The sequence below is a fragment of the Empidonax traillii genome, unplaced genomic scaffold (assembly GCF_003031625.1).
Source record: "Empidonax traillii isolate 1590-97213 ecotype Southwest subspecies unplaced genomic scaffold, ASM303162v1 scaffold254:size1037790, whole genome shotgun sequence".
Classification (NCBI taxonomy): domain Eukaryota; kingdom Metazoa; phylum Chordata; class Aves; order Passeriformes; family Tyrannidae; genus Empidonax; species Empidonax traillii.
In genome coordinates, this window is record NW_020955447.1 from 361,228 (window position 1) to 371,666 (window position 10,439).

At 40.2% G+C, this 10,439-nt stretch overlaps 1 protein-coding gene across 3 annotated transcripts in view; it reads right to left on the reverse strand.

The window, feature by feature from the left end:
* The window catches only part of UNC93A (unc-93 homolog A), a 20,011-nt gene extending 11,450 nt beyond the window's left edge, over positions 1 to 8,561 (reverse strand). The window contains exons 1-4 of one of the 3 annotated variants that reach the window (XM_027889140.1): positions 8,179 to 8,561; positions 4,545 to 4,726; positions 3,557 to 3,786; positions 392 to 517 (exon numbers count right to left, since the gene is read on the reverse strand). In XM_027889140.1, the coding sequence (XP_027744941.1) occupies positions 392 to 517; positions 3,557 to 3,786; positions 4,545 to 4,726; positions 8,179 to 8,265 (625 nt within the window). In that variant the 5' untranslated portion in view covers positions 8,266 to 8,561. The remainder of the gene's footprint in view (positions 1 to 391; positions 518 to 3,556; positions 3,787 to 4,544; positions 4,727 to 8,178) is intronic. The other 2 variants (XM_027889142.1, XM_027889141.1) reach the window with 2 other exon arrangements.
* Between the last annotated feature and the right edge of the window lie 1,878 nt (positions 8,562 to 10,439).

The window sequence follows — 10,439 nt, forward strand, 5'->3', positions numbered from 1 at the left end:
TCCTGAAAACAGTGAATTTAAAATCATCTCATGCATAACTGGATAAGCTGCTGTAATCCTGTAATTGCAATGTGGGCACACTTTCAAGTGTAGTCTGTAGATGAAAACTGACTTTGAGGAAACAATGGGGTTACCACATTGGGCTCCAGCTTTATTTCAGGTAAAAAGTGTAAAGAATGTCTTGCTCCTTTAGATAAAAAATGATACAGCTCTGGCATAAAGCACTTGAAACTAGGAAGGAGTTGTTAACAGGTCTCACGTATCTTACTTCCTTTTAGCAAATTGGATTGAAGGAAAAAGTTAGAAACTTAATCTTCAAAGTCATGCTAGATTTCAGAAGTACTAGATTCCTCATCAGTGATATTGATTAAAGATTGTGTGCATTACTTACCAGTGTAAACCCCTAGCAGTGTGTAGATTAAGGAGTTGGAGGGTTTTGTTGACTCAGTGGTGTTGGTGGTATGAGTCAGGCAGTTGTATGCTCCACAGCATGCCAGGTCTTCTTCTGGGATTTCCACTAATTCAGTAAGAACAAAAAAAAAAAAAAGAAAGGCAAGCCAGTGAAGAGATAGATAACTGCCCACTATACATAAGGATATAGGAGATGGGAATCCAGTGCTCAGTGATTAGTCCTGGTTTCAAATCCTTCCTGATTGGAGATGATTAACTTCAGAATCCCAGTTTAACATCCAAATATTTCTTTTATCAGAAGCAGTAGCTTCAGACTGAATACTGAATTGATGGTTACATTGAAATAAGGGCTAAAATTAAAGGTTGAAATCTGAATCCAAGCTCAATTTGCAGTATTCAAAGTTCCAGTGCCTATCTCTATGTGTTAATCATAACACCCCATGAGACAGGTCCCTTAGTTTATACTGCCATTGAACTGATGGACAACATTCTTATAGCCATTGCACATTATCCCTCTCCAGATAATTTCTGTATACGTTATAGGAACAGAAACCATTTGAAGACATCTTTTTGTTTTATAAATTCAAATTACGACTACCCAGTAATGCAGTCTTCCAAGAAACCTGCTTTTTTTCTGGCTCTATCTTTATCATTTTATTACTGGCTTTATAATTTTCTGAGAACATACCTTAAAATAGATCAGTTTGGCAGGGTTTGGAGTAAGACCTTTGCTTTGTTCAATCTTACTAGTGTTGTGCTGGGCATACAACAAAGCCAAACACACACATGTGCTCACACACACTGTGTCACTGTGATACCATGTCTACTTCCTCCACTACCCTCTTGATAAAGAATAAATACTAACCCAAAGTGTAAACCTGAATAAGCTGTCTAGTGGAGAAGGATGATCAAAAAGACATACAATTGTTTTAATGCCTTCACTGCAGAATTTGTCATTGGTCCAAGCACAATAAAGGTCTATTTTTCAATTAAGGTTATTGTGTAACTACGTTTAGTGTGGTTTTCCTCATTGCTTGCAATCAAAGCTTCTGCAATGTGAATCAGCTGTTTAACTAGCTTCATAAACAATTTTAGTTTTAACATGATATAAAATTTAATAACGTAAAGAAAATCTTTACCTTATTATCTATAGCCACTGGCTAGCCCTATAGACCCTCAGGAAAAACTGGGCAATCAGACCCTCAGCAAAATTAACATATGCAAAAGGTGAGTCACACGAGGGAACTGTGGAAGTGTGTAAAACAAGTTTTTCATCTGTTCATTCATCATCTGAAGAGGCACATAGAGTTAGTGATATGGAGGATGCAAGGCAGGGTTTGCACTATTTGTCTGGAATTAAGGCTGCAATATTGGTGAGTGAGAAAGGATGACTCTTGTAATTTACATGGAGTACTGTTTTCTGTTGTAGGATTGCTTCATGGTGTAACTTTGCCTTGCTGCGTCTCGATGCAGTGATGAAGGCAATTTGTCAAGTATAGGTGTATGTCTGAATTCTATGCATTATGATTCTGCAGATAAATGCTATATCTTTCTGAATGTTCAGTGAAATTATGCATTTTAAGTACATGAACAGTATGGATGGATACTTTTGTTGCACTATCAGAGAAGAGAAAAATATGTGAGAGACTGGAGATGCTTACTCCCTAACCTCTGCAAAGAAGCTCCCTGTAGATTAAAGCTGAGTCTCACTGAGAAGGCACAGCAGAGAAGCTTATGGTGTAACTGCTCATCACTGTTGTGAAGATATGCAAGGCCTTTGGCTTTGAGAGCTGTTCGCAGCACATCTCTCCAGGAACACTGCCTTTTCTGAAATTCTATATAATTGATAAAAAAATAAGTAAAAGTTGTTTGTTTTTTTTTAGAATTTAGATTCTAGAATTTAGAATCAGATGTAAAACTAGGAAGGGCTTTACAAGACAAAAAAAGTAGTGGTTTAGTCTTCTTATTAAAATGATGTGTGCTGTGAGGCAGAGGAGAGTAAAATAGTTGCAGTCTGTGCAGACCCCACAGCTGCACCACAGCCTCTGCCCTGCAAGTGAAATCAGAACAGACAGTCCCTCCTGAGATATCATGTGGCTCAGTGATCAGGTCAGCAGGGCTCCACTGCACTTTGAAAGCAGTCTGTTAGCATTCTGCTCTAATGGTGTTTCATCTGTAGTTATCTGTGCTTAAAGGAAGCCTGATTCTCCAAAAGTATCACACCTTGTGACAACTACTTTGCCATAAACCCAAGGATTCAAAGATGAATGCCAGCTCCCTGACATTTAGCTTTTAAACTAGTACCTATTTGAATACTCTTCAGAGGACATGCTACTTAACTGAGCCAGGGAAGAGAGGTAACTTCCTGCTACTGAAAGTAGACCGCATATGGAAAGTCCCTGTTGTGACTTTGGCAGGATAAGGAGTGCACAGGAGACTGCAATGATAATATACTGTAGCATTTTGAATCTTTAAGGTGGCATCCAAGTATTAATTTATCTTCACAACTGCCCATTTAAAACTGACACCAATTACATGCATGGGAAATGAGGGCACTGCTGTTGAGTGATTTCTTCAAGCTACATTGTCATCTGCTGTCTGAGCCTGAAATACAGCAGAGGAGCCCGGGCACACAGACTCCTGCCAACAGCTACTGCTATTTCTTCTTGACAGTTCTGTAGAACGCTCATTTTCAGCAAGCACCAGCATCAGCTTGACTACTACTGAATGTTTAACAGCAAACTAATCCAATACTTCAAACTTTGCAAAAAGGTTGCTTCATGTTTTGCCTTTTGTTTTAATCCACTTTAAATAGAAGTCAGATGTGAAGAACTGTCACTGCCAGCAGCCTATCTATGCTTTACAACACAGGGGTGGAATTAAATCAGAATTCAATAGACATCTATTTTTGAGCTATTTGTCTGAACTCTCTTTCTGGCTGATGAAAAGTTGATAGAAAATAGACACTTCCAGAGAGCAAAGCAGCCATCTATTTCATACATCTATCTTCAGATGAGCTAACTCACATCTAAAGTGCCTTTTGCCACTGCCTCTGGAAGCTCAGCTGCAGAAATTTACCTTTTCTCTACCTAGAGCAAGCTGAAGTTTATGTAAAGAAGTGCCAAAATTTTAAAATATATTTTACCATTGGTGGAAGATTGGCTAAATATCAAGGATGAGATAAGATTTCCCCAGATGCCGGCGGACTGAAATACCAGAAAGAAGACCCCAAAGTATTGGTTGATAATGTCTTTTGCATTTTTTCCTGCTTTCTCAGCGTATGAAGTGCCAGCAATGGTGAGGTAAGTGCATTTGGCAGACCAGAGCGGTGCTCCTCCTAAGCCCAGGATCACAGATGTAGGTATTAGGGTGTACCTGCCAAAGAACACTTCATTTAGCATAGTTGTTGTCCATTAGCATAATAAACATTTGTCCAAAGATCCAGAGGCAAAAATAGACATCAAAGAAATAGATTTATCCTTTGTATGACACAATAAATCTGTTACATGGAATCCAGAAAAGGCCAGTCTTACGAAATTTGGGATGTGCAAGCACTCCCAGCTCTGTTGGGAACTAGGCCTAAGCTAGGCTGGCTAGGTCTATGCTCATGTACCTTGTCTTCTTGTAACTATTATTAAATTGGACCTGCACTTCAGAAGATGGATCACAACAACTTTCCTCCAAAGAGCTGCTGTCTCTGTGTCTGCAGAGCAAAAGTTGTTCCTCCACCTTTGAAAAGGCAAGGCAGGAGTAGCCTCTTCCTGTGGTCCTCTTCATCCAGGACTATAGGCTGGAAGATAGCCTTCCTTTCAATGTTTTCAAAAACAGTCCTAAAAGTAATTTGGCTTTTCCATGAAACTTCTGATTTATTTTTTTCCCCAAGGTGAATGTCTGCTACAAACATGAGTTAGAGAAGCAACTTCAGGTGGGTGAAGAGATGCATTCATTCTGACTTTTTACCCCTTTTTACTTCTCTGCTTCACCTGCTACTGATTTATCTCTGTTTCTTGCAGGTTGCACTTTTGCATCCAACTTTCTAATCTGCAACACAGAGGTATTGTAGGAATTGAGAAGAAAAAGAATACTTATTTTGTTCAAACACGATAGACAGAGTTAAAGTATTTAAATTGTACCAGCTAGCATAGAAGTTCCCCAAGGAGAATGCAATGTAGCAGCACATAGAGATTGCAATGGTCCACTTGCAGCCCAGCTTCTTAATGAGGATTGGAGGGAGGAACATGGATGATAAGATGAGCGCAGCATAGAGAACGCTTAGGGAAGCAACACCCAGGCCTTCTTCTGAGTTGAGACTGCTCTGCATGGACAAAAACAGTGATTGAGACAAATTTTATCACAGGTACATATTATTATGATGTACAGAGAATAGCTTCAGGTAGAAGTGGAGAGACATAGCATCTGGGGCTGGGTATTACTGTCTCCCTTCCCCAAAGCAGCCTGATTATGGATTTATGGTTTTTTTCACAATAATAGAACAGTTATGAAAATATGAGACGAAACCAGGTGAGGATTGCTCAGATTCAAAGCTTCAGTAAGTCAGACCTTAGATTATTTGATGTAATTTGTTTGAGTTTCTCTTTGAAAGCAAGGTGAATGAAGGATAGTTTCTTTTCTTGACCTTCACTTGTTCACTTGTTCACAGAATCACAGAATATCCTGAGTTGGAAGGAACCCACAAGGATCATTCAGTTCAACTTTTTGCCCTGCACTGAAACATCCCCAAAAGTCACACCATGTGCCTGAGAATATCATCCAAACACTTCTTGAACTCTGTCAGGCTTGGTGCTGTGACCACTCCCCTGGGGAACCTGTTCCAGTTCCCAACCACCCTCTGAGTGAAGAACCTCTTCCTAATATCCAACCTAAACCTCCTCTGGCACAACCTCAGGCCATTCCCTCAGGTCACCAGAGAAGAGATCAATGTCTGTCCCTCCTCTTCCCTCATGAGGACGTTGCAGACTGCAAGGAGGTCTCCCCTCAGTCTCCTCTTCTCCAGGCTGAACAGACCAAGTGACCTCAGGCACTTCTCATATGGCTTTCCCTCAAGGTCTTTCACCATTTCATTGTCCTCAGGCAGGCAGGAATATCCTCAGATCTGCATTGAAAGGGCTGACTTAGCAACAGTAGAAGATCCTTTGCTTTAAAGTACAGGTTTGATAATTTCTAAATTCTACAGAGACTGAGGTCCTAATATGCTCACAGCAGCCCTTTGTAGTTGGAGTAATTGATTCAATCACATTTTGACAAGGGAGGAATAACTGATCTAACCAGATGTTAGAGTTTTATGCTCAAAGTAGTTCTCCTCTTGATTCTGTGAAAGTTGAAATGAAAAGATCCAGTTGGGAGACCTGGGCAAGCTTAAAAAGTGGGCCCACGTGAACCTAATGAGGTTCAACAAGTCCAAGTGCAAGGTGCACCTGGGTTCAGGCAATCCCAGTCTTAAGTACAGACTGGGAGAAGAACTCACTTAGACTAGCCCTTCAGGGAAGGACTTGAGGATTCTTGTGGATGAAAAGCTGGACATGAGCAACAGTGTGTGCGCTCACAGCCCAGAGGCAAATCACATCCTGGGCTGCATCAAAATAACTGTGACCAGCCCCTCTACTTTGCTCTTGCAAGACCCCAACTGGACTACTGCATCTAGTTCTGGGGTCCCCAGCACAGGAAGGACATGGACCTGCTGAGGAGGGTGCAGAGAAGAGCAATGAACATGATCAGAGGAATGGAGCACCTCCCCTAGACAGGCTGAGACAGTTGGGATTGTTCAGGCAGAAGGGAAGACTCCAGGAAGACTTCCTTGCAGCCTTACAATACTTTAAGGGGACTTATAGAAAAGTGGGAAAGTGACTTTTCAGAAGTCATAGGACAAGGGGCAACAGATGTAAACTAAAAGAGGAGAGATTTCGGTTAGATATTAGGAAGAAATTCTTTATTATGAGATTGCTGAGGCACTAGAACAGGTTGCCCAGAGAATCTGTGGAAACCCCATCCCTGGAAGTGTTCAAGGCCAGTTTGGAGGGGGCTTTAAGCAACTTGGTCTAGTGGAAGGTGTCCCTGCCCAGGCAGGAGAGTTGGAACTAGGTTATCTATGAGGTCCCTTCCAACACAAACCATTCTACAGTTCTATGCTGCTTATCAATCTTTTCCTATTTGTTTTATTTAAAAGCTGATGTAATCCAGTATGATTTTGGAAGAGGGACTGGATGCTGAGGTGTTGGCACTGGAGAGAGCTAGAGGAGAGTGAGGCTGTTGGCACTTAACAGAACACTTTCAAGCCCTGCAGTGGCTGTGCAGTCTGACCATGCAGTTGTGCAGCAACCTTGGTGAGAAACAGGTACCAGGGATGTGAGGTCAGGACCTTCTCTGATGAGTGTCAGAGTATTTGAGAATTGGAATGGCTGTTTTGTAAACTGGCAGAGAGGCTTCCTGATCTCAGAGGTCTTATTTCTGACACATCATGTGCCTGGCTTTGCCAGTTGCAGCTTCCAAAAATTAGAAGCCAGGCCTCCCAAACCATATGATTAGCTTAATTCTTATTGTCTGGGGTTTCTCTGGGGGATTTGGGTAGTAGAATATTGAAATGAATAATGAAAATTTTAATTTTTTAGTGTTCCAACATTTAACCTGAGTGTGCATCATTTCAGATGGTGGGACTGACTTGCAGCTTCTTGGGTTTATCTTCCCCTGTTTCATTAGCCTCCCCAACTCGTAATATCTCCATCCAGTTTGGGGGATATTTTTGCATAACTTTTTGAACTCAGAATCTGACAATGTAATAATGAGAAGATGTTCAAAGATAGGAGAAGAGAGATGTACAGAACTAGCAGGGACCTCTTCCTGAAATGAGACCGACTTCTTGTTATTGCAAACAAGTGCATCATGTTATGTGTCAAGTTCCACCTTTAAGGTATACAGACTCCCACTCCAGTGGGAAAATCCAATCCAACTGACCATGGTCATATGTTAATATCCTGCCTAAAGTTGCTTATGAATAGTTTATGTCCATTTATTAGTCATGAGGCCAGCAGAGTCTCCTGGTCTGAGAAGTTTCTAATTGTGTTTATCTGCTCTGAAGTATTCATAGGCAGCAACAGTAACCCTTGTTTTTTTATTTTGGTTTAAAAAGTGCGCTCTAATAGTATTTTAAGTGTTCAAGTAATTCTAGAAAGTCATCTCTGCTACTATGTCTTAGGATGTTAATGACACTACAAACCACAACTGCCTTTGATTTAAAATAATATCCTTTACTATTACATAATATCACGGTCCCAGGAATTACTGTATTTTTTTATACTTAAATTATTTAATGGTTTGGGTATAATTTTTTATTATTTTACATTGCAGTACAATGATAATAACAATTTTATAAAATCACAGCAATTTAGAATTATAAAAAAAAACCCTTTCTGGAAACTGAATTTGTTTTTAATTTTGCAATATCTTCTTTTAAGAAAAATCACAGGTAAAGTTTGTTTTTATTCAAACAACTTTGTGAATCTAAAGAAGTATTATGCCACAAGTATTCAAGCTATTTGAGAAATACTAGAATAAAATATTTAGTAAGTACCATGGATCTGGGTGAGGAATACTAATCTGCAGCAAGTTAATGTCCTAACCCATCTCATAAAAAGTATCGTGCATGCCTTGCTCACAGAGACCGTGGGAAGATGGATGTGTTTCCTTCTGCCAGCTGTTCTGATGCTCTTCCAGGCCAACTGTCCTGCTAATCAGTGGGAGATCCACACTTACCTGTAGACTCTGGAGTCCTCCGTAAGCAGTAAAGAGGAATAAAAATCCGAAAGAAATGACCAAAACATTCTTAAGATTCCTTTCCATGTTGATTCATAGAAGACAAAAGGTCTGCTGGTGAGCAGAGCTGATCCAATTATTCCAGGGGATGGTTTGAGTCGTAGAAAAACAGCTTATGTCTTGTTGGAAAAGGTCACTTCTTTCTGTGTTTGTAGAGGAAAGAGTTGTTAATTATTTGAAGACTGGCCAGTGAACTTTACTTTTATTTGTACTGAAAATGGGTTATGGAGTTGTTACTCATTCACCTGTTGTGACTCAGGCAATAGCAGTCGCCCCTGAAGGACATTTATCATGTTTTATTAGATAGGTATATAAGGCACTTACAACACTTGGACCAATTTGAGCATTGCAATTGTACATTATATGGCTCTCTAGTATGAGCAGCACAGAAATAAAAAAATGCAAGCAGTGAAATTGCTTTCTGGCAGAAAGATATACCAATCCATAAAGGGCAAAGATTAAACCATTGTACTGAAATCTGTATTAGGTCTATTGCTTAACTAAGGTTGCAAAAGCGTACTAGGAAACGAGATTGTGTTACAGTGCTGTCAGCATACACCAGCTCTGTAGCTGTGCAGCACAGAAAACCAAGGCTGCTGGCTGCTTCACAGGTGAGAGAGTCTTCGTTCATGGGGAATCCCACGGCTTCCAGCTTTGAAATTTACCAAGTCATAGTCATGAAAATAATTTTTCTCCATCTTTCTCATCAACTCAGAAGCCAAGAAGAAAGTGGATTGAGAAGATAAATAAAAAAAAAACAACTTCCCCTCTACTTCTCTGGCCCTAAACCTGGCAGGGTGAACAAGACCCTTCCTGTAGCTGTGGCAGAGGAGGGATTTGAGCTTTGGATCAAAGTTGAATCCAAGAAAGTCCGTAGTATAATATAAACAAATTCAAGTGGAGATGGTCTGTAGCGCGTCCACAGAGTCCATCGGGAATGCACAGCTAAAACTTGGTCCAAATCCCACTAGATGGCACAATTTTGCTTCCCAAGGGGACACTTGAGGGTGAGGGGAGGAAGTGTTAATGCATTAATTCATTTAATACAAAAGAGGTCACAGCTAGTTTCTACTTTGGAGAAAATTGCAGTATGTGCCTTTTCATTTTCTTCTTTTATCTTATAATCTTGAATGAAATAACGCAGAAAACATAATCTTTTAATACTCTATTGTTAATGTTTCTTCTATATTGCAAGTCTAGATAGTGGCTTTTTATTTTACGGGCTACTATGCTCAGTATGCAAACGTTTTGAATTAGATCACAATGATGCTCTTGTTTGGCAGTGTTTGTAAGCCTCTACAAGGCACTTAAACTGGTGGTACTTTTCCCCATCTTTTTAGGTTTATGGACCCTTGCAATTTCCAGGTGGAAACATTTCACAAGAAATTTGCACCTGGTGTTAACATGCTTGTTTCTGTTTCAGATCCCTTAGAAAAAGTCTGCAAAATTCTATGGACTTGCAATCTTAAGTTTAAAACAACTGGAAAAATGCTTGAGAATATGTAAGAATAATGCTTATTCTAAACAAAAGAGTAATTATCATCTGCTCCAGCAAAGGCAATAACCTGGAATAGTGTAAAGAGCACACAGTTATAAAAGCCTTTATTTCAGTTCTCTTTCTTGACACTATAACAAAGCTTTTAAAAAACAAAAAAAAACAAGTGGACACTATTTTTAAAATGCAGTGTTGGACAGGTTAACTGATCAGCACTTCTGTTCTGAAGGAATTCTTAACTCCTAATTCAGTCACATCCTCTCAGCAGTGCAATATTGGAGAGGATATGGGACATGGTGCTTTTTTTGTATACAGGTTTTTTTCTCCTCTTTCCACTGATCAAAGGCATTTCAGCCTGCTGCACATCCCTTGCCCAGGGGTTATCCAACCGAGTGGTCCCAAGCCCCTCCTTAGGAATTTGCAGAGTCCTTCACCAAGGAAATCTGATAAGGCCAAGGATCTTTTCCTTTGGTACCAGGCAGCCGAGGCTCCAGCAGGCCTGCTGTGTATCACGCTTGACACCTCTTTCATTCTTTCTGCCAGTCTAACTAAGATTAAGTGAGTGATCCTCAGGAACTGTGAAACGCATTTGAGGCTTAGCTTTCTTACAGAAGACTGCAGCCACCCAACTAAAACAGTCTCACAGAGCACCATCACAAATATAGGAGATAGAAGAGGCTGTTTAAACTGATGACTCCCTCCCACA